General features: G+C 39.2%; 1 protein-coding gene and 1 long non-coding RNA gene across 54 annotated transcripts in view; one reads left to right on the forward strand and one right to left on the reverse strand.

The window, feature by feature from the left end:
- Nucleotides 1-24,567, reverse strand: part of Ank2 (ankyrin 2) — a 576,750-nt gene that overhangs the window by 33,156 nt on the left and 519,027 nt on the right. For 14 of the 49 annotated variants that reach the window (XM_031375399.1, XM_031375391.1, XM_031375402.1 and 11 more), the window contains 11 exons: nucleotides 23,536-23,638; nucleotides 22,702-22,805; nucleotides 18,064-18,099; nucleotides 11,682-11,906; nucleotides 10,121-10,219; nucleotides 8,990-9,144; nucleotides 6,362-6,573; nucleotides 5,617-5,821; nucleotides 3,660-3,756; nucleotides 2,206-2,434; nucleotides 1,311-1,436 (listed from right to left, as the gene is read on the reverse strand). In XM_031375399.1, the coding sequence (XP_031231259.1) occupies nucleotides 1,311-1,436; nucleotides 2,206-2,434; nucleotides 3,660-3,756; nucleotides 5,617-5,821; nucleotides 6,362-6,573; nucleotides 8,990-9,144; nucleotides 10,121-10,219; nucleotides 11,682-11,906; nucleotides 18,064-18,099; nucleotides 22,702-22,805; nucleotides 23,536-23,638 (1,591 nt within the window). The remainder of the gene's footprint in view (nucleotides 1-1,310; nucleotides 1,437-2,205; nucleotides 2,435-3,659; nucleotides 3,757-5,616; nucleotides 5,822-6,361; nucleotides 6,574-8,989; nucleotides 9,145-10,120; nucleotides 10,220-11,681; nucleotides 11,907-18,063; nucleotides 18,100-22,701; nucleotides 22,806-23,535; nucleotides 23,639-24,567) is intronic. The other 35 variants (XM_031375436.1, XM_031375431.1, XM_031375408.1 and 32 more) reach the window with 7 other exon arrangements.
- The window catches only part of LOC116093755, a 58,668-nt gene continuing 40,590 nt past the window's right edge, over nucleotides 6,490-24,567 (forward strand). For 3 of the 5 annotated variants that reach the window (XR_004119825.1, XR_004119826.1, XR_004119823.1), the window contains exons 1-5: nucleotides 6,491-6,723; nucleotides 7,794-7,917; nucleotides 19,782-19,916; nucleotides 21,244-21,284; nucleotides 23,477-23,641. This is a non-coding gene — a long non-coding RNA (uncharacterized LOC116093755). Of the gene's footprint in view, nucleotides 6,724-7,793; nucleotides 7,918-19,781; nucleotides 19,917-21,243; nucleotides 21,285-23,476; nucleotides 23,642-24,145; nucleotides 24,241-24,567 lie in introns of all 5 variants that reach the window. The other 2 variants (XR_004119824.1, XR_004119827.1) reach the window with 2 other exon arrangements.

Below are 24,567 nucleotides of genomic sequence, written 5' to 3' on the forward strand. Positions count from 1 at the left end.
CAGAAATCCACCTGCCTCTGCCTCCCAAGTGCTGGGATTAAAGGCGTGCACCACCACTGCCCGGCCATGTCTGCTATTTTTAAGTGCCATGAAGCACATTCATGATGTTGTACGATCACCATTTTCCAGAGCTATCTATCCACCCAGACAGAAAGTGGTCCCAGTACACATTTCCTTTCCATTCCCCATCCCTGACAATCTTCATGCTAGTTTGCATTTCCACAGATTTGTAAAGTGGAGTCACACAATATTTTCCTTGTGTTTTATTGACTTAGCACAACACATCCAAGTTCATTGCAACATCAGAACTTCATTCAATTTTAACTGTGGTATTTGTAATAGGAAACATCATTTTAAGAGCTTTAGGTGTATAATTCTGTGGCACAAATACATGCGCTTTGTTGTATAACTATCACCTCCATCCATGTGCATGCATAATTGCTTCCCAAACTGAACATCTCCATGTATTAAGGAATAATTTCTCTTCCCCTACCCCCTTTCCTGATAGTCATGTTTTTACTTTCTATCTTTTCTGCTCCTGGGTATTCTATGCTAAATAGAACCATTCATCTTGATTTTCCTTCTTTCATCTTGATGAAGTTGAATTGATGAAAGCATATCAAGTCTACAGCTCTAACTTGAACAGTTTCTTATTGTACTATGATATTCTGGGTCTTTTGAGAAATTATTACAAAAAAGTTGTCAATGCTCATTTGGTCTCTACCTTAGTCACTTTCACATACACTTTAAAATCTCAGCATGGACATCTAAAGTAAGAGTTGTGAAGAAATAGGAGGGTTGGGAGTTTAGCTCACCAGTAGAGTCATCTCCTATTAGTAACTACGTGTGAGGCTCTAAGTTTATTCCCATCAACACACTCACACACACACACACTCACACACACAAACACACACACACATATACACACACTCACATGCACACTCACACATACACCTATACACATTCACACATGCAAGCGCATACACATACACACACACACACACACACACACACACACAGATGATTTGCCTTCTAATCTGGGAAACAGTAAATAATGTTCTTCTACTTAATACATTGATCCTAGTTTGTCCTCATTCCCATCATAAATCTGTTCTCTCATTAAAAATTATGATTGAATTTGAACTTCAAAAATTAAAAGAAAAATGTGTTTTTGTAAATACTTCTAAATATGTTTTAAAATCACTGGAAATGTTTGAAAAGCACATATTCTTACTATGAAAGTAACTGAAAACAATCCTTGTACTTTTAAATAAATGCCTAAGTAATTTTGATTTTTATGTATGCATTACCTTGACAAAGAGAGGAAGTCTGTTTTCTTTGAAGGCAAAAAAACTGAATATATGATGTTGGCCACTCTTGGTTAGTGGTACTAGGTTGCCAAAACAATCAACATAAATAGGTTTTCCTTCCAATACCTAAGAGAAGACAGAAAGCCAACATGGAATAAGATAGCTAGAATCACTTTTATGTCATTTATACAAGCAAAGTAGTAGAGGTTCTTGGAATCTTCAGTTCTGAAAATACACATACACAATAATGTTCACACTGCTGATGTGTGATTGACTGATGTCACATACATGACAAAACATTCACCATCATTTATTCTTGCCACTGAGTATCTTCAATTGCATGGTAACATTCAATTTTCTCATTTTTAATGCTGTATCGTGACACCCCCCAAAAATATATGTCCATACCTAAATATAAATTTTTCATTAGTTAACTTTTGACATCAGAATGAGGCAGAACACAGGATGTCAGTATATAAACATTTATAATGATGGAAAATTCTTACAAAAAAATCAATGTAAAAATGTATTTATCTGGCCTAGCACTTAAATAAAAGGAAGTACTTTAAAAGAAAATTTAGAAAAATAAAACATCTAAACTGCTATAGTTATAGCAAACTCCTAGTCACCTACATACTCTGAGTTTATCAATATCAGTTTTTATTTCAATAAAAATAATTTTTGAAATAAAAATACATTTTATAGGAATTTATCTATATACATAAAGACCATCCATTTATGATCTAAATTGTCAGAAAAAAATTCAGATTTTGGAAATTGGCCTTCAACTGATAGAAACATAGACTGGTCTTCCTTTTGTTAAGTAAATCTTCTTTCTATGATAACTGAATTACAAATGCCCTGATAATGAAGCCACACAATACAACATTCCTACCTCCACATCCCTACTCCTGGCCACCTCAGAGAAGTTTTCTTGTTGTTCAAGGGTCTTATCTACTTTGTCATCTGTCATACAGAAACACCGCAACCTGGCTTCAATGGGGTCATGTGACTTGGCAAACACTACAAATTTGGCCATATATGGTACACAGATAATCTCTCTATACACTTGTGATGCGAAGGCAACAGACTCCTGAATCTGTCGGCAGTCTATCAGCCAGAACCTACAAAAGAAAAGAAAACCAGTTGCTTACAGTTTACAGTGTGCAACTTGAAAACAGATCAATTCCTTTGATACAATCAATATTGTCATCAAATGTTTCTTGAAGAGGAAGGACATGGGGAGGGAAATGAGGAGAGGAGGCTGAGGAAAAGGAAACACGCAGAAATGGCAAGGAAGGCACAGGACAGACAAGAGGTCTGAGGTGCTAAGAAAGAGATACGTGAGATATGCTTTAAGACCAATTATGAATATATTCCATGTACAATATACACTTATAAGAAAAAGTCCTTATGTAACATACTACCATGCATAATAAATACATCCAATAGAAATTATACCCCTCTCAAAGCAAAGGAAAACAAAATGAAAAGATTGAATTAAATATTCTAGCTGTGTTTCTCCTTTTGTGTTCTTCTCTATAACTAGTCTCTGGACATACATATTGACCGCTCTTGAATTCTTTGGTAATAAAATAAATAATCAAACTAAAAAAATAAATAAGTACAAAAATAAAATAATTCTTTGGTACTTAAAAGTTCAGTATCAGACACTATGATGTAGATACTTATCTTCCTTGATTTCTCTCTTAGTCATTTAACCTTCTAAAGGTTTCAACATCATTTTCTCATTGCTCCATTATCCAAGGGATTAACCAGTCACTGAAACTAAATCAAACCAAGTAGAAATTTGAAAGTATTTACCTAAAGACCATGTGAATGGGAACTAATATTAAATTTCAATTATGTCATACAAAAGAAATAACTAGAAGATCCTTCCAGTCTCTTAAAGATGTGTAACGTGCAAATGTGCTAGGGTATAGAACACACTAACTCTTTAGCTACTAAGCAAGATACACTGAACTGCATGTTTTGGTATTCTATTGTAAGAGTAACTCCTCGTGCTGTTTTGTTGATAACAGGAAATTTCTCATTTCTTGGGAATTGGAAACATGAGCTGTGGCTGCCAAAGTTAACGTCAGAATCATAGAGCCAAAGCAGACAGGCACTTATTTTCCATAGATTCTAATCTGACTGTCAGGATGTGGCTACTGTACTGTAACTATTCATGTCAAAGCAAATGTAGATGTTTCTTAAAATTAAATTTAATTAAAATTAAATCCCTTGGAAAATATTAAGAAACAATATCAAACAACAAAAAGAAAAGATGGTTTTGAGGAGGAGGAAAGACATACAGTGAATGGGTTCCTCTGTGCTGCATACACATACCTGGCGGACACGTTGGTTGTAAAGGAAACACACTCATTGACAAACGTTAGTGGCGTGGTTCCTGTGATGTCTTCCCATTGGGCAGGGGTGGTTCCACCTGAAAGAGCGCGATTATGGACTATTATTGGGCAAAATTAGAGACACCAGATTGTCAATAAAGTCTCTGTGCTTCTGACTGTTCCCCTGTGTGATTCCTCCATTCCACAAAAGGACACAAGGAAAATAAAATGAGCCAGGATGCAGGTTAGTGGCAGAGCATTTGGTTTGTATGTGCAGAGCCCTATGTTCAATCCTCAGTACAAAACCAAACCAAACCTAAACAAAACAACTTTCAGGGCTGAGAATATGTAGCTCAAGAGTAAACTACTTGCCTTGCTTAGTAAATAACATGCCCCAGGTCTGATTGCCAGTACCACATATATTAATTAATTAACCAATGAATGAATGAAATTAAAATGAGAGTACAAACTATCATAAATCAAATATTTAAAATCATAAATCAAAATTACATACCAAGAAATGACACTTAAAAAAAAGCAGACACCAATGTAACGATAACTATATTTAAGAGAAAATATTTGAATATCTGTGTACTAGGCATTCTGTCCTTGGTCTCCTATATAGCCTTCTGGGAGAAAAAAGGATCAATGGTTTTTATCCAGTGTTGAACCCTTCAGCCTACAAGATGTTCCCAATAGTGTAATAGCAGCTGGATTATGTATCGGGGAAACCTACTGCTCACTTGATTAGCAATGAGGCCTGGTCCACAGGAGGAAATTCAGGTATAAGTACCTAAACACAGCCAAAATTATGATAAACGTTTATTGTTGTTTTGCTAAATGGTCATATTGTCAAGCTGCCTAGTAAATATTTATGATTATATCCGTAGATGTGAGCCTTGGTCAGAGAAGCTCCTTATAGATGTAGGTAGTGGTTAATGCAGAGATGCATAACTGCTCAAGTGCTGAGAATAAGCAATTGTTCTGTTGTTCCCACCGACAGTAGGGGCGACATCTATCATCCTGTCCTTGGGGTTCCGGGATCATTGTGGTAGAGAGCGAGAAAACAAAGTAAGAGCAGGAGTACAAGGAGTGCTGTGAGCTGCTGTAGCTGCACAAAGGCTGTTGGATGGGTCAACTCACAGGACTGGGTTACCTACACAAGATCTCCCCAGGAAAATTCCTGCATAGACAGGGAGGAGCTGGTAGATGGCTTCATACAATGTATATATGTGCAGCACTAATAATTCGGTGGGTTAAAAAGTAAAATTAAAAACATTTACTTTAAAAATGCCTCCATACATAAATATGTAATAGTTTGATATAGAAACATTGTTTGGTGGAAAACTCTTTTTTTCACCTTTTGTTCACCTAATTAAAAAATGCTTTTCCTAAACTGATGTATTTAACCCCACAGCTTTTTGATATAGAGCATTTTCATATTGTGAAGACAGCTCTTAAACTCACAATCCTTCTGCCTCAGCCTTCCAAATACTGAGATTACAGACATTCACCTAGATTCTCAACTTTCACAGCTACCTATGGTAAAAGTAACTTAGTTTTTTACTATTTTTTTATGCTTAGTCATTTTTTATTGAATATTATATTTATTTACATTTCAAATGTTACCCTCTTTCCAGATTCCCCCCCAGAAACTCCCTATCCCATCCCCCCTCCTGCTGCTTCTATGAGGGTGTGCCCCCACCCATCCATTTGCCCACCCACTCCCACCTCTCTGCCCTCGAATTTGCCTACACTGAGGCATCAAACCTTCATGGGACTAAGGGCCTCTTCTCCAACTGATGCCAGACAAGGCCATCCTCTGCTACATATAAGGCTGGAGCCGTGGGTCCCTCCATGTGTTCTCCTTAGTTGGTGGTTTAGACCCTGGAAGCTTTTTTACTATTGTTAAGTATCTCCTTCTAGAATTTTCTATGATATAGTCATATATGACTTACCTGTTATGCTGCATAGTAATCTTAAGGTTGGTGCGTCTCCTCCAAAACCATTTAGCATGACATCACTTGAAGCTTTAGGGACAGGAATAGTCATAGTAATCGGCTTGTGGAATTTTCTTCTCCTGGGTTCCAAAGTGACTATAGGGCTGAAGGTCGCCTTGTTGCCTAGGATCTTCTTCACCAACTCGCTGTGCATAGGTTGAGCCTATTAATGTAGGAAAAAATTATTAGCTATATATAGTACTACACTTAAGGTCAAATATCTGTCATATCCAGACAAACCTGGTTTTTCTTTTCTCAAAAATGGTTTTGTGGATTTCAAAAGTGGCAGCTATAAGTTTAGTACTATTAAGCTATAAATAAATATATATATATACATTATATATATAATTACATATAATATATGTACATATATTATTACATACAATATATATAATATATGTATATGTGTCTCTATATAATTTATCTTTATTTACATATTGTGTGTTAGATGTGTGTGGATGTGTGCATGCTACAGTATAATATGCACATCAGAAGCTATCCTGAGGAAGTTCTCATCTTCCATCATAGGAGTTTCTGGAATCCAACTCAGGTAGTCAGACTTAGGAACAAGCTCCTGCACCAGCTTAGTTATCTCGTCTGTTAGCCTTTGTTCACTCAGGAAAACTTTATTCAGGTGACATTTCAGCTCTCGTTTGAAAAGCCAACTGTAACCATGGATCATCTGTATCCTACATGGACATACCTGTAGGCCTACCCGGATGCGCTTGGTGAGTGCGCCCTCTGGGAAGACAGCTTGCACCTGTGATACCACGGTGCTGCTCAGCACTCCACCCTCGGGGCCAATCAGGTTGCTGTCCTGTTTGATGCGCGATACCACCGCAAAGTACTGTGGGAAGTCACGAGTGATGATGCGGCAGATTCGTTTCTTTTCCAGGTCTTCCGGACTGTCCAGCACTGAGACAAGAAATGACCCATCTTCATAGAGCAAGTGACTCCTGAGAACATTCTAGCAGACTCACCGGCACAGTTAATAGTGAACAGGGAGGGCAGCAAAGCCCCATTTCAGTTAAAGTTAAAATACAAGGCTATCCTGACACCAAACAGGTAAGTATCAGGAGTAGTTTCTGAGCTGTCAGCAGCCTGCATCTGCAGGTACAGGTCGGGAAAACCAGGCCTTTCCAGAACACTCTAGAAGAAGTGTACTTGGGGCCAGAAGCATCCACACAGTGCTGTCTCTGTAAGGGCATTTGAGGGCAAACCTGCAGTGGGAATGAACATGTGCTATTCTTGGTTCATGTGATGGAGAGGAAGCTGAATTTGAACTCCTTTCCTTTACAAATTTCAAAGTTAGCTCAAAGACCAGTTATTGTGGTTTAAAGAAATGACATGGTCGTTTGGGTCCTGGGGGAGTAGTTCAATAATAAACTCTGCAGCGAATGGGTAAGATTTTACTTTATACATTCTGTCCTGTGGCATGGTTTGTACATGGGCTCAACTTCAGGGTTTCCATATTCCCCTGATGTGGATGACTTACCAAATACATTACCTAAGAGAAGAGGGTGGGATAATAGATTCTATAAATTGCTTTAGTGTAGGTATTTAGGGCAATAGAGAAAATTTGATTTGAAACAGAAAAAATCTGTACTAAATGTATCAGTAAATTTAAAGGACTATAGAAAGGTGCTTAGTCTTAGAAGTTGTTTACAATTCACCATAAAGTAGTAACTTTTCACTGACTGTTTGGCATGATTAAACAGTGGCAGTCCTAGGGTCTGATCACAAACAGTAGGAGAATGACACACTGGCCAATACTATGGCAGAAACCTATAAAAGAACATATTTCCAAATGTGAATATATCACACTGATTCTTTGGCTTTAAAGAGAATTTATTCTATGTGTTAATTATAGTAAGAGTGGGTCTTCATCCACAGGCAAGATGCTACTGGGCAAGGTGGCATCAATGATAGGTGACCACTCTGAAGAAAAATCTCCAAAACCATTACAATGCTAGCAAATAAAGGGGCTTTAAGAAGTGGAAGGAGCTGGAGTGCCGTCACCTTCTCTGACGAGAACTCTGATCTTCTCATCCTGCTTTGAAGAAACTGACCCCCACACTAGACAGTGTATTTTCTATCATCTAAGCCTGGCCTTTATTTTTACTCAACCTCAACAGGCTCAGAAGGAGATAAAGAAGGAGCTGTGGGCAGGCTGCTCTTCACAGATCAACTTGACTCTGGGCTGGGCTTTGCCTTCCTCTGTCTAGCCCTGTACAAACTTGGCACACTCCTGACAACGAGGTAAGGGGCTTGTTCTGTTGAAGTGGCACTGCACTATCCATTAGGGCTAGGACATCTTCTCTCTTCAATTTATTGGGCCTGAGGATTTAGATACATATTTGAATTTGTGCCTAAATGGCTTAAAGAGATTTGGGGATTACAGAGATTAAAATTCTCATTTAAAAACAAAGTTCCACAAGAAGATATATATATATATATATATATATATATATATATATATATATATATATTCTATCTGCATGCAATCCAGTCTGCTCCAAGTCTCCATATGAATGAATGAATGAATGAACTTAATGTTCCTGTCTCTTTAATAAAAGTAAGCTTGAAAGGAAATTATATTATTATATAAGATATTAGTTACAGGTAGAGTAAGTTTCCCAACAGAATACCTTATTAATTTTAAATAATGAGTTTCTTAAACATCTAGTTTTTCAAACTTGGTGTTTAAAATAGCACAAGAAGGCTCTAGCGAGCACTCAACCAGTAACTCAATTGTACCTAATACCCATTATACTGAGGATCTAGAACATGCATTGTGCCCACTACTGAAATGTTTAATTTCTTCAGCCACAAGTTGAAATAATTTGTTTGGCTGGAGGGAGGGACTCATTCTCAAGACCCATAAGTTGCATGGAGGAGAAATTCTAGCCCTAGTACTAGGCTCATGCCAGTTCAAGCAACCACAAAGCTGAACAAGCCTGTCACCTCACTGTTAGAGCATGCCAAGTTCTGTGTCCACTGTTATGAAACATCTACTCTACTGTTAGTTTTCTATTCAACAGGTTTTCATTAAAGGATAGAAGCACGCTGAGTATACTTGTTAAGATGAGACATTTAACACCTTAAAAGGCTGTATTTTCCCAAATTTAACATAAACACGGTTAAGAAAATGGATTGAGTTGTCTACTAAAATTTGCAACAGTTAGAGCAGCAGACAACGTGCTGGAATAAACCACCTCAAGAGGTACACATGTGCACATTAAGTACACAGACAGCTAGATGATCTTAAAGCAGTATGTAATCCTCACGCCTTCCCCTTAGATGTCCTTTAGATCCCTTAACCCAAAGGTACCTTCATCCATGCCATTAAGGATTTCGTTCAGTTCATCCTCAGTGTATTCACAGAAATGCTCTTTCCAGCTGTCCCCATTTTCACTGCGCAGGACCACCAGCTCCCTCTCCTTTCCTCGAAGAGCAGCGAAGTGAGGGATCTCCACGATCACAGGCCTGACATGGCAATGCAGAGCACTCAGTGTAGACAGGATAACCAACCCCAAGACAAGCCAGTCAACACAGTCTGTTGCAAAGTGACCTGGAATTCTGCTCATTCTAGGGGCAGGGACACGGTGGGCCATCCTCCAGAGCCCAATGACTAACAGATGGTGGCACAGAGACACTCCACCTCACGGGCATTGGTGTTCAAGTACATGCTTCTACTTTAAGCCAAATGGTATTTCCCTGTGGGTGCATGTGGCATTCTGGACCGTCTCCTTTGATAAATGTAGGTGTAGCACATTTAACCAAAAAAAAATGTACATGCATGTCTATGATGTATGCCAATCTCCTAAAAACATGTTCTACAGGTGCAAAATGACGATATGAGTTAAGAGGGATAATGGCTCAGACGTTGCATAATTCAGTGTGTTATAAATGAGATGTCAGAAGGGTAGACTACATGTGCTAATGAGCCATGCACTTGTGGCTTTTGCTCATACTGTCTTCATTCAAGAAAACAATAGGCATGTGCACACCCTGTGGCTCTAATGAGCCACTCAGTCAATAGCCCAATAGTGTCCAATGCCTATTCGTTGGGGATCCAGAACATGCACTGTCCTATGATTTTTTTAGGTCACATTCAACATAGACAGAGGCCTCCCATTCTTGAGTCCAGGTTGCTTTGAGACAGATTCCAAACTCATCAGAACGACATCATAACTAGCACAGAGTACAACTAGGCAAATCTCATGCTTGAACGAAAATGAAGGTCACAGCACTTTAAGGGAGAAGATATAAAAACGTCACTCAAAAAATAAAAGTCACATACCACAAGGGTCAGAAATGGTCCACTAAAGATAGGTTATACAGAGTTTAAATCATAGAGAGGGACATGTCATGGGCACAATGACGAAAAGAGAAATCATATCGCAGAAGAAGGAGAAGAATGGGGGCCAGCAGCCATCAATTTGTTTTAAGTCGCTCCTACCCAAGGAATTTGGTTCCAGGAGGCCCCAGCTGAAGGATGCGGCTGACCAAACTTTCTCCCTCATTAAGTGGGGGAGGAGCCGTTGGCAGGTGAAGTTTACTGAGTACATCCAAAGCAGCAATGAAAGAAAGAACAGAAGTGAGCTTCAGGTACCGTGTCCACAGAACCCCAGCATCACAGGGTGAAGTTTGGTTTCACACTGCGTTTGGTTCTGCCCCCTCCATTGGTCACAAGGAACAAGGGACCTGAGACCCAGAGTGTACAATGGAGGTGCTTCTGTGCCAGGGGAACACATAGCTGACAAGTCTGTTCCTATTGAGGTTCACTGCCAGGGCACTAGCCAAAAATGGAGGGAGAAAATTGTCCTTAGGGAAAGTCAAAACTGTTGGGAATACAATAAAAACTCTGTTCAGCAGTGAGACGTTTTCATAGATATTCCTCAACAGATTCGAAGGCTATCAAAAAGCCTACAGCTACCTGGGCAGGAGGGAGTTAGGCTCTGTACTGAACATCAAAAGACTCCAACCTTTGTGACATTTTTCTGATGCAACCCAGAACTTCACAGGCTCCTTCCGAAGCTCTACCTGATAAGAGCTATGAGAGGTGGTTTCTGCAAGGGGGAACTAGCAACACATCCCCTTTCAGGTGTGAATGTAATTTGGAGCAACCTGTTAACAATTTGCCCCAAATTACAGGCTTTAGAACATTTCCAGAGTTCTAAAGTGGGAAACGCTCCCCAGTATGACATTGATAACAATCAGAAGGCATCCTAATTAGTAAGAAATGTCGCTCAGCCTTAAGTGCCAAGACTTAAATACAATTAATTTGTTTCAAGATGATTTGAAATGTGTCCCTTTCCTGGGCTTCATTCCTTTGTCACCATTCGGTGGTAGCTTTTCACCTCTTGACACAATGAGGTAGCACTTTGTATGACAGCAGCCTTACAGACGGACAGAAGAAAGAAGAAATGACAATTTCTGCTCAAAATTGCCAAAATGAGGTTGATCTGACATTTTCATTTTACACTGTGACTTAATAGCTCAAAGTAGCAATTTTGGTAACAGAAAAAAAAAAGTCATTTAGACTGAATTCTAGATAGTCCATGAGGGCAATGCCTTTTGCATTGAGTTGAAGGCTACTGTCCAAAGAGATGGTGACAGTTGAATTCATAACCAACCAAGCGATGCATTAATTATGCTTCAAAGAAAGCACATTTGTTTCTTTACAACTTGCCTCTTAGTCGCAGACAAGAAGCAGAGATCCCTACCAATGCTTAAAACACATAGTTGTTATACCATTGGGAATCTGGCAGCTATTCCCATATCCAAGAAGAAGCACCAGCAATGTGCATGTTTAACTCACTGATGCCTGACCATGGGAGGCATAGAAGTGAAGTCAAGGATCAAGGCATTGTTTCCAATTTAAAAAAAAAAAAAAAGTCACAGGAGCTAATCTTTTTTCAAAATGGCTTGACATACCTTTGTTGTTCCATCCCCTTGATCTCAGGTAGAGGGCACAAGCCCATCGGAGACTAAGTAGGAGGCTTATGGGAAACCCTTACCCAAGGAACTGAGCTCCAGAAGGTCCGACTTCGATCAGGCGGCTGGCCAGGCCTTCTCCTTCCACCATGGGCGGCATCGTTGCTAGTCTATGGCGTTTCACAAGGCGGCAGGTGACTCGAGTTGGGGCTGTACATTTCCGAGGTGGGATAATGATCCTGAGTCCATTGTGTCTGCATCCTCGCATGGCACCACCACGGGCATCCACCATAAAACTGACTAGGAAGCTGAAAATTGAAATAAAATATTAGATGTACTTCAAAGCAATACTGGAGATAAACACATTCTGTGAGGTTAACCTTCTCTACTGTTTATTTTCTCAGAACAATTCTTTTTAATGTAAATGCCATGTGGAAAAGTATTTTTTTTAATGTTTATCCTAATATCCTAGTATCCATATTTCTATTTTTTATTTTGTTTTATGTATAATCTTCATATGCTACTAAAGAATAATTTCAATTTTTTGTTGGTAATTGGAAGGGAATTGCTCAGAACACGGGCAAGCCTTCTGTCTTTTTATCTGTGGTAAGTAATCCACGTGTTCAAATAAGAAAGACCAAATGGTATGTTTTGAGTGAATTCAACTTAACATTCCAACATTACAATTGTCTAGCTGATTTTACTGTGATCTCACGACGGAAAAGAACAATTTTAAAGGCCTCATCGCAAGGTCAAATCTATTCTGCCACTGTGCCTTGCCCCCAAGTCATCTTTCCTAGAATGCAGATTTTTGTGGTTACAAGATGGAAAACACTGTTTTGAACAGAACCAACTAATTTTCTGGTTAAAACTGCATTTGCACTTTAAAGAGATATCTGTACTAAACAATTTTAACTGAAATAGAGGGTGACTAGCTGAAACAAACAGAGCCCCCTTAGCCCTGTATCTGTGGGATAAGTCCAGCGTGGGCAACCTGCACTCTTGCTGATGGAGGTGCTGGTGCATAGCGATTTCCCTCAAATAATAATGAACCGGACTTGAAATTCATTTACATTTGCAAAAGCATCTCTGTGACTTCTGCTCCCTTTATTGCTCATTGATCATGGCAAAAAGAATGGCCATCTTAGGTGGCTCAGGCTGTCGAGGGAGAATGGAAACTCTGAAGTTTCTTTTGGGGGGTGGTTACAAATCTTGGAGCAGCTTAGCTAGAATGCTTGTTATTTCAATAGTCATGACACTCACCAAGGCCTCTTGAGCAGGCACCTCCTACAGGAGCAAAAAATTAAATAGCACAATAATCTAGTTGTCATATACAGGTACACGAGGACGTGTATGAACACTATGTAGGCTTGTCCACAGTCACTTCTGTGTGCTTCCATTTCCAATGCATTTGCGAAGTTTACACAAGAACAACAAAATGAAAGCAACATATAGGTGTTTCATAGATTGACTGAGATACCGAGACCCCGCACCAAGCCAAGATCCACACACCTAGATATTGCTTCCACGACAACACTGAAAACGTTGGAAAGGTATTCCATCAAAGTAAGTGGTGGGATAGAGACGCAATACATTGATGTTATTATTAAGGAGAGTGAAATATCACAGCATCCTCTTTGCAGCAGAACACAGAATGCATTAGACACGCCACTGAACAGAAAACCTGTTGCTAGTAAGAGAAATGGGTGCGGGGAAGCCCAGAGTACCCTCTGAAGCACGGCATGCAGCATGAAACCACAGGAGCCACAGATCTCCCGCATGCAGGAGCCAGCCTAGGCCTGCCATTCTCCCCTAGCTGCTGAGCTTTCCGGAGGGCTGAGAGCTGCTATGTTGCAAGCAGCAGTTCAGAGCACGTAAACTGTTGATATTCTGGATATTATCAAGACACAGTGAGAAACGGCTTGCAGCTTTCCTACTGTTAGTCTCTAATGTGAATTCTTAAGTATTCTCTTTCTGGCTTTTAGAGATACACATTTGCTCACAAGAAGGAAAGAACTGGAAATACTTCCAGATGAACATGCAGATTTTCCTTTACTATTTTTATTGGAGTACATTTACACTGATTTTCATTTAAAGGTTGAATGCCTTAAAATGCCGCAGTCTCAACTAGCAGAGTATCTAACCTCACTGCAATATTTCTGACTTATTGACAATTAACATCAATACTTCCTTTGATTTTCCTCCCTCCTCAATTTCTTTGAGATAGGGTCTCAGGTAGTATAGGCTAGCCTTAACCTCTCTACGTTTGTGAGCTTAACCTTGTACTCTTGAACGTCTTGCCTTTACTTCCAAAGTTTTATGATATAAGTGCATCATCACAGCCAGCAAATTTTTCAAATCTTGATTACTCTGAGCAAGGAATAGAGGTGCTGAAACAAGAAGGGATTATTAGTACATGTCATGAACCCTCAGAGTATCTATGTGTTTTGAAGGAAGTTACAAGGTTTGTGCACTCATGTTCCAGGCCCCTTATATTTCCATAGTATTATTCCAGGGATAGCCTCTGGCCTGCAGGATATCAATTCTCTACCCAAAAGGACGTGTAGGCTACTCTGGTGGTCTATCTTTAAAATAGCAAATCTTCAGCCATGCCCTTGACATATTCTATTACTTTCTCTGGTGTAGTGCCACAAAAGCCCTCTTTCTGTTTTACTTCCTCCCTGATTTCTGCTTCCATGATCCTTTTCTGTGCTCACCCCTAAATGTGGGGAGCTTTGCCAAGAACTTCACACTCAAAGCCAAGTTTTCACTCTCTGATTTTATCCTCACTTGGGGCCTGCTTGCTAATTTCCTGGGTCATAAGATGTGACCAAGGCATCATCTAAGGACTATAATAACAGAGAACAGTCTCAGCCCCCCAGAACCCAGTACAGGATGGATACAGAACACAGTAGGGAATCAAGAATAATTTTTGAATAGATGAATGAATGTAAGAATGAAGAGGCAGGCTATGACAAATGGTGTGTCCTTACATGGGACAGAGAGAGTAAGGCTAAAGTATGAAGTAAGTGAAATCAGTGGTGTCTGGCCTGTTATTACAATCAGGATCCACTCAAATCTCTATGTGAAGATGCCTCAAAGCAGCTGGAAAGTACTATGTCTAATAAAGTCTACCATATGCATTTCTACTAAACTGAGAGATCTGATGTATTCCCTGGGTAGAAGCTTGGTAGAAAATGGGAGACTATGAAAACTAATAGTTTGAATCTCATAAGATCATTTTTAAAAAATGATTACAAGATTGTATGAAGAAAGACTAAAAAGGGAGAAATTGAAATAACAGAATGTAGGGACTGATGTAGATACATCTCCGGGATTCATGCCTGTGTCATTAATGATCCCGAAACAGTCCTAAGTACCGAATCAAATGCAAAGCAAATGGGAAAAATCAAGTGTGCAATGTGCACCATTCAAGGGGAAACAGACTTCTAAAGAGGGTCAGCCCATGGATTTTACCACGTAAGAGAAGAAATGGCACAGACTGCCAGACAATCACAAACTCTAGTGGAGATATTTTCCTTAGAAACTGAAAGAAAAGAGAGAACAAAATGTAAAATAAAAAGATACCAAGAAGCAGAAAGAGCGGGAAGACATGACCACTAACTGTCAAGTAATAGCAGGTATTAAAGCTTAGCCCTGCTGTAAAATGTTCTAGCCAAATTGGACTCATAATGAAATTATCAAATGACTAAGACAGAACTTAACTATGTACTCCCAGAGCCTCTCTTTAATGTAGGAAGAGTAGGAAAAACAGAGACTGCACTTTATATCCAGATGTAGTTGAGATCTACTGGTAAATCCAGCAAACTAATTTGTCAATCTCAACACCTTCTAGCAGAAAACTGGGTAAGAGGAATTTCATCAAAAATGGCAGAATACCAAAAGGTGCCACTACCTGGATGGCTAAGGGAATTAGGAGCCAGTTATTCTGCAGTGTATGAAGCAGAGGGCCAACAGTGCAATAACTTTCTCACTGTAAGGACTGTGGGGTATGGAGGGAGGATGAAAGGAGTGACTCATAAGATAGGTCTGGAGCAAATCGAATGTATATGACTCTTACATTTTGGGGGACATTAGAAATGAGACAATATGATCATTGCAAACATTTACCAGTGAAAGGAATTGGAGGAAACCTAATAAGGTAGCTATGTGTATGTGTAAAGGAAAAGAGATATGGACTGAAAGCTCAGCTCTGTAGTCTGGAGTGTGACATGGAAGCCTCCTGATCTCTGGGAGCTGATCCTATCACCATCCACAGCTATGGGGAGAAATAAATCATATGTGAGTAAAGAATACAGATTTGATAAATGGCCACCCCCGTCATCTTTGTCTTTTCTGGTTTTTGTTTTTATCTTTTAAATGTCGTGATCATTAAATTATATACCATATATCACCTAAAACATTGAGAAAAACTTACTAAGAACATTCAAAGTACTCAGATCTGCGCTAAGGAGTTTAATGTTGTCAATAGAATTTGGGTTACATTCTATAATTGTAAGGATTCTGTTATCACAGCACAGGCTGCTGTGGTTCCATGTTCTTTCCAGACCCAGACTTAAATCTGTTTTGAGCTATGTTGGTAACCACAGTCAAGTAACTCGCCAACTTTGTTAACCTTGTTTTCCTTACCCATGAATTAAGGGAATTAGGTGAAGATATCTCTGAGCTTATTGCTTAATGCTACAAATTTGATGCAGTTAATGGCTGGCTAGATAAGACAATCTACTTAAATGTTTGATTTTAGATGCCCTGAAAGATCTCCTAATTGGAAAGCAAACTGTTTTGACCCATAATCAATATAGTTTTTGACCTATGGTTAAATAGATACTCTGCTGAAAATGTGTAGATGTATTTCATTAGACATTGACTTAAGACTACACAGGGAGAAAATAGCAAGGGGACATTGGCTCTGATGCCTCTGACTTTTCGAATGACAGCAGTCATGCAAAGTAGAAACTCTGAAGTTTTCTAAATTGTGAGATACAACGTTGTCACAATTTAAAAAGGAATAAAAGCAAATGCAATTCACTTTTATTAGAGAGAGGACTTGCCAATAAATATGCAATTTCATTAGCTAAATTGGTACATGCTTCAGAGGAGGCAGCAGAAAACAAGAAGGATTCGGACTTGTTTGTTTGTTTGTTTTAGTCTTTTTGTTTTCTGAGACAGGGTTTCTCTGTGTAGCCCTGGCTGTCCTGGAACTCACTCTGTAGACCAGGCTGGCCTTGAACTCAGAAATCCGCCTGCCTCTGCCTCCCAAGCGCTGGGATTAAAGGCGTGTGCCACCACTGTCCAGCAAAGGGTTCAGACTTTTAAGGATTACACTGTCCACCCCCAAAGCTACCGATACTTCAAATTTCCATTTAATTCATCTGGGACCATGGGAACAGGGAAGAGACTGCAGCATTCAGAGTTAGTCACTGGGTGAAAGACAAGAGAAAAGATTCATCAGGGTGCTTCAGTGAGGCCATGTACACAGCAGAAGGCCTGGCATCAATTCTGACTTAGTGGTCCTATTTGAAACCACACCAGGAGCCTCCTTCTCCTTTATTTCCTAGTTCCTTCCTAGTTCTTCAAATTCCACCAACTAAAAAGTGGATGGAAAATAGCATTGACTAGGGTAGTTCAAATTTGTTTGAGTCACTCAATAATTATTTACCAATCCCTGTGTTTGTGAACAGATGTAGAACATCTATGGTGTGCTTGAGAAAAGATAAAAAGATGAATTGAAATTTTAGAATGAAAATGTAGAATTGTGTTATTTATAGAGGGATAATCCATATTATCATAACCAATGGCCACAGAATAAAAATCCTTTAATCAGCAGCCCAAAAGGAACTTTAAAAATAACTTCATCTAAATAACATAGCATACTTGCTATATTTACAATGTGGAGATGTCATCCCATAGCACAATTTCCAAAAATATCAAAAGGCTGAACTTAAAATAGAGCTAGCAAATAAAAAAAAAATACCGTTAATCAATAAAGCTTTGGCTCACCTAGAATGTGGCAATGTAAAGCAAAACAAAGAAGAAAATGGTCTGAGTGACACTAAAACTCACAACCCTTAATAAAACTTTGGAATAGCTCCACCAATTTGCCTAGTCGTGGGAACATAACATAAGCTTTCAGTTGGATGTAGTGCTTTTCGTCACTAAAGCATCTGTGATGTGGAGGCCATGACCAAGACAAGAGTCCATTTTAATGTTGGCCCAGCTAACCTAATTAATACCTGCCGAGCCTTAAATATACCCACTTTCCCTTTCCTGGGAAAAGGAAAATGAGCAATGGGATCAATTTAGAGAACATAAACCCCTGCATATATTTTGCTAGACATCATCAACACTAAAGCATCCTGAGGTGGGCATATGCAGAAGGAGATAGCAAAGGGGTGGGGACCAGAGGGGGCACATGTTCAGAGAAGGAATTACGCAGAGCTTCACCTGCTGTTGTCACGATCAAGACATGGAGAGGCGCGGCTGCAACAGAATAGATACTTTAGCACAGAGAAAGAGGTAATAAGTGAAATATAAAGAATGAAACCAGATGAGACTTTGATTGAAATATCTAACTCATATACCAACACAGTAGTCACTGAAAACAAAAAAGATGGAAATACAAGTGAGATATCACTCTATGCAAATATAATAGAGACGTCACTCTCCATGAGCTTAGAGAAGGAAAAGCTTTGGCGCCTTTGTGGCTCATCCCAGTTCAGGAAGCTGGGAAAGTTACATAGTCACTGGGTATGGAAGTGAAGCCTTAGTTAGCATTGGCTCATGGGGACACTCAGTAAAGACTAAGTGTTCAAGAAGCTAAACAGCACCAAGTGACCTTATAGAGACAAATATAAAAGTCTTGGATTCCATGGGTGTGGTTTTGATTCAATTGCTGTCCACTGGAAATTCTTTAATACTTTTTAGGTAAGGTAATTCCCTGTTGGGTTACAGCAGAAGAAACACAAACAGGAAAGATATGGCTTAAAGGATACCTTCCATGGCAGATAGAGCAGAAAGTCTATGACAGAGTAGGTAACATTAGTCACCTACTAGTGGGTGTTAAAGATCTACGCAAACATAATCTTAGTGCTTCTCCACAAGGCTTCATTGATGGCTTTGAGCATCGTGGTCCCTGAACCTCATCATATCCCTACTCTTCACTACTCTTTCACCCACAGGTCTGTGCACCCTTAATCCCACAGGGCTTCATAATGTTCCAAAGTTTGCTGACATAGGCAAGTGTATTTATTTCTTCAGTGAACCAGAAATGCAGTCTTCTAGGACAGTTGATTCACTCCTTTATAAAACAATTTTCTCCATTTGAAAGAATTAGCCTTCATGGATCTAAAAGAACTCCCAGAGTATTTTAAGATATAGGAACAACTAAATTAAACACTGGAAGTCTTTCTGTAAGCCTTTATGCTGTGTTGTCCCATGCAGAAGGGACTTGGCTGCCTTACACTTCAGACATTCTGTGATTTGTATTTAAATACACCTTTTGTGACTAACGTGTGTGTGTGTGTGTGTGTGTGTATTTTACTTCAAGAGTCCCAACAAAAACTGTCTTCAGCTTGTTCTAAAAGATTCCTTTCTTGAGCCTTTATTTCACTTGTAGCATATCCTAACGCCCAATAAGTTGGTATTTAATTTGCAGCATTTGGCTGTCATTAAAACATTTGAGATACTTTCAGAATAACAATATATAAAATGAGTTGCAAAACTAGATATTGGGAGAAATGGCCTCACCTTAGCCAATTTATTATGCAAAAGTGCAATTAAGAATTGTAAAGTCAATTTTTCTTTTTTCTTTCTCTTCTTATTTATTTATTTATTTATTTATTTATTTATTTATCTGGTGTTTTGTTTTGGTTTTGGTTGGTTGGTTTGTTTTTGTTTTTTGACACAGGGTTTCTGTGTATGGCCCTGTCTGTCCTGAAACTTGCTCTATAGACTAAGCTGACTCAAACTTACAAAAATCTGCATGCCTCTGCCTCCCAAATGCTGGAATTAAAAGTATGTATCACCACCATTTGACAGAAGTTAACTTTTTTTGTACAAACTTAGTGGTATGACCTTCATGAGGAGCTTCTAAGAGTGGCTGTTTTCTGGATTCATTATAAGTCTGTCAAGCAACTCAAAAAAAATTTTTTTTCATTTATCAGATACAGGATATATCTACAGAGAAAGGCCAGTTATTGATTGACCCAGTCCTTCTCTGCCAGGAGCATATTTAAAACATGAAGTAGAAGGAGAGTAAACTATCACTAATGATCAGTACAAAAAGCTGCAGCTCGAAGGTAAGATAGCTATTGAATTTAATGCAGCAATGTCCTCATGGACACATTGGATATAATCACAAGTTCTCTACATTTATCCCCTTACCAAAACATCACCTTTCCCTTCCATCTCGGGTAGATTAAAATGCAGATCCTTGAAAAATACCTAACAACTACCACTTAGGAACCTAGAATGTGATGATAAAAAGTCAATGGTACAAGATTATATGATGAATGTTATATATACATTGATATGAGTACCACTTTCAAACTTCGCAGCCCTTGGAAGCATCGAGTTTTCAAGGGTAATTTCCCCTCTACTTAAGATCATCTGTAGCACTGTGTTTGTTCGACATGGCAGAGACATCAATAGCTGAGGCTACCTGGCGAAAACAAGCCCATCTTGCCATCATAGACGGCATTCAGAAGACTCAGGGCACATTTTGTTTAACTAACTTGGAGTTTGTGAGAAGTATGAAATGTGTCTAAGAAGAACCTACAAATAGTAAAAGCTATAGCCTATCGAGCACTTACTATTTCAAGGTAAAATCTAATGATGTTAAAGGCATTTACTGTTTAAAAACTCCCTGGTGGAATAAATTTTTAACACTCATTTTAGAAATAAGTAAGTGGAAGTCAGAATTGTTTTCTATGATGGGCCCACTGCCACATATAGTCAGTATCAGGGTCTGAATTCAGATAAGCCTGATGTCAAAGGACAGTCTTAACCGTCAGACTCCTCTTCGTCACGCGGTCTTTTGACTTCAAAGACCTACCTTCCTGAACAGCTGAGCCTCGTGCCTTGCAGAGCTGGCCAGTGTGTGAAGAATTAAGGTGGGTGAGAATATCCTGGAGAACCAGATGTGTACTCTGCCTGACAGACTGAGCAAAGGTTTCCCCCTTTCTAACAATTTCAGTAACCTGAACTCAGAGAGCTACCAATGCCAGGAGCTGAGGACAGAGGTTCTGGTGTAACAGGACTGGGATGTGGATTGCACACTGATGCCTTTAATGATTTATTTTTATTTGATGTGCACTGGTGTTTTTCCTGTGTGTGGCTCTCAGGTCCCCTGGGGACTGGAGTTACAGACAATTGTGAGCTGCCATGTGGGTGCTGGAAATCGAACCTGACTCCTCTGGGAGAAAAGACAGTGCTCTTGACAGCTGAGATGTCTCTCTAGCCCTGGACAATGATGTCTTTAAAGCCTCCACACTGATTTGAGTAACTAAGAATCAGTATAATAAACATTTGAAATTTGGAAGAGCTGGTTTGCTGCAGAACAATTTTTTATAATCTTTCTTTCTTTCTTTCTTTTGTTCTTTCTTTCTTTCAACCTCTCTATCTCAGATGCTGATGGTTCATTATTACCAGTAATCAACCACAATGAGGTAACCATTGTCTAGTCATTATAGCTCATAGATATTATTATAAATTGGATACAGATATACATTAAATTTTAAGAATTTTCTTTTTAAGAGTAATAATTTGGAAACCAAACTATTACTATAACATTTAATCCTCAAAAATAAAAAAAAAAAATCGCTATTGGTTGTTGGTTATATTATACCTAAAATAGTGTCTTTATTTGGTGGCATGGAGTCTGGGTTCTTATCTGTTGTCTTACTTACATGGGGCCCTCAGTAGCAGAAGGCAATGCCAGGGGTTTTGACCAATTTATAATAGACATTTTAATTATTTCCTTTTGCATTTAAAATTCTTAATTCAATTTGAATGGGGCTTAATCTTTTTAATTCCTCTAATCAACTCTTAGTAGACCAAGAACTAGCTACAGTATTTAACAAGGAAAACAAGGTGTTTATTTTTTATATCTGTCCAATTTTATATTCTGTGGTGTTTAGTAGACTATTTCATTAGAAAGTTCAAAATGTTTACAATGTCATGGCCTCCTTCCCTGGAAGGAGGCTATTTTAAAACACTAAGAAGTAAGGGCCCACTGTTCAAAACAGTTATGGGAATTACACATAAGGAGTTTGGGATAATAATTTAAACCAAAGTATCCCATTTTTTGGTAAAATTTGGGTAAAAATATCACTTAAAAGAAATGAAGATTTATATATAATCATAATATTTCCATACTATTATTAAAGCCTGAGGGCAAAAACAATTCAGAAAGTATTATATTTTAAATTCTTTAAGAAATGTGTACTATGTTAAATCCTTATATCCTAAGAAAGACCTTAGTAATGCTGAGAGGGGTGCTGGAGGTCTGGCTTTAGCTTTTAAGTGGTGATAAGCAGGCAATGTTGAATACCCTCTACCAAGGGCATCAGAAGCACAGCTGAGAGGAAACTCTAGCTGTGAACTTCTCTGTATTTACGTCATTACTTGAGTGTATACATTCTGTGTACGTGTGTGACTCGGACTTCCATGACCATCACTTTAAGTGTGTTGATATGTGAGGAAAGGCATTTACTTCAAAGGCTAGTCAGTTAATCTTAGCAGATTGAAACTTTCAAATAAGCAGCTGGCCTTGCCTCTTTTACAAAGATGGCTCTAAAGACTGGGTACGATCAGTAAAGAAGTGGCCAGCGTATTCTAGTCAGGTAGCAAACTGTTGCTACTTGTTATTTTAAAACAGTAGTTTTTCTATGCTAAATTCAACCCCTTTTGACTGTCTCATTGGCGTAGCTGGAACCATGTTGGAAAAAGCGATGTTATTCACAAGTTGAAACAAAGGGTGCCTCCTCTGTAAGCTAAGCATCCACTAAAGCAACTGGACAAAGCTGTGACTTTTCACATCTCTTTTTACCTCTTGATCTGGATACATAATATTGATTCACTCACCCTGAATGAATAGGACTGGAAGAAAGAGCCACGTTGTCTAAGTTCTCAGTGCCCCAGCTCAGACGATAAGAATTCCTTTCTGCCTCCTTGGCTAGCGCAGACACCTACACACAAAGAACAGTGGATTCAATGAAAAACGATGCTTCAAAACTCAAGTAAAATACAAGGAATTCTGAAAAAGCATCAAGCAAAAGGAGCTATGACTTAGAAGATTTTCAATTAAAAAAAAAAAAAACGCATAAGAAATAAATCTGAAATACACCTCTTCTAGTGCATTCCCTTTTAACTCATACGATAGCAGAGTACTTTGAAAGCCACTGCTTGTCTATTTCCTTGCATCCAATCCATCAAGTTATACCTAAGATTAAAAGGTTCTGGAGTAAACTTTAAACCCTTTCTCACAGCTACCTTCAATATTGCAACAAAGTATACTTTACAACACACCATTCATTTTATAAACATGCCCGCTTCATTTTTTTTTCCTCACGACGGAGATATTATTTAAAGAACACAAATCTTTACATAAAATCTGCAGAGAGAGGAACTCGGTATGGTTGAAAAAAGAAACACTATATTATTTCAGGGAGAAAATAAAAAAAAAAAAGCCCAGTGTAAAATCTGGTGAACATTTCTCATGTTCTAGGACACCCTCCAATCTATCATCCTGATTTTGTTGTTGTTGTCATTAAGAAAGAATTTAGGTCTTTACTGTTCTCTCTTTTTGCTTTCTTCTCTTGACCCCCACCCCCAACCTGTTTCCACCGGATATCTGTAGCGTTAGGGCATATGAAAAAGCTGTCCAGAAAGCAGATGCAAAGGCAGAAAGTCATATACCTGGTGGCTGGGGATCACAACCGCGTCATCAATCATGGCACTGTCCCTCGGGTACGATGCGTGGCTCAGAGTGTGAGACCTGTCGGAACTGAAGGACCGGAGGCTGGTAGGTTGGCAGGTCATGGTCATGTACCAACAGCGGTGGAGGGTTGGGATGGTGAAATGAGCAGAGCAGGAGAATGAAAAAAGCCTGCTATTAGCTAACAGTGCAACTTCCAGGGGACACGGGTCTCAGAGTGGCCCTACACAGGTCTCTCTGCCCTGCTAAAACACATCCTCAGCCTGTGCTTTAACACTGAGCAGCAAGGGCACAAGGGAATCCACAAGTTACATTCGATACTCCTAATCTGATTCGTTTTCTTTCCAGAAATGTTTGAAACCAGCAACTGTCACTTATTTGCCAGTTGTGAGGGGGCGGGATTTATGAAGGCAATAGTTCTTAAATCTGTGTTAAATAACGTCCCTGCAGCCATGGGAAAATATTTGGTGGGAAGTACACTAGTCTGGGAGCAAAAGCAAAACGAAAAGGCAGGGTTTCCACTCCCCCCCTCTTTATTTTCTATTCTCTTCCCTCGCCGTGTTCTCTTCCTCTCCACATTGTGAATAACAGAGTGTCAGTGTCCTCCCCTGGAAGGTACAGAATGAAATGAACTGTGGCCAAATGCGTGCATCCTGTGGAAGTGGAGCTCCTCCTGTTTACCTCGGGTGAGCGCAACAGTGCTGTTATCTCAGAGGAGAACAGTGTCCCCTTCGAATGCCCTGTGTGTCCTGTAGGAATCCCTGAAGAGTTGCCATGGGGATGAGAGGCAAGAGCAGGACAGACACACCAACTCAAGGGCAATTCGCCAACAGACGCTGACCAAAAGCCATGTGGGGCTTCAAAATGCAATTAAGGTCTTGCTATTCAGTGCTTTATATTTTTGATAAATTCTGATTTTTGTTATTCCAAATTATAGACTCAAATGCAATGGACAAAACAATTGTCCTTTGCATAACTTATTCTAATATGTACAGTCAAGTGACTTTATGTTG

Source organism: Mastomys coucha, unplaced genomic scaffold (genome assembly GCF_008632895.1).
Source record: "Mastomys coucha isolate ucsf_1 unplaced genomic scaffold, UCSF_Mcou_1 pScaffold16, whole genome shotgun sequence".
In the NCBI taxonomy this organism is placed as follows: domain Eukaryota; kingdom Metazoa; phylum Chordata; class Mammalia; order Rodentia; family Muridae; genus Mastomys; species Mastomys coucha.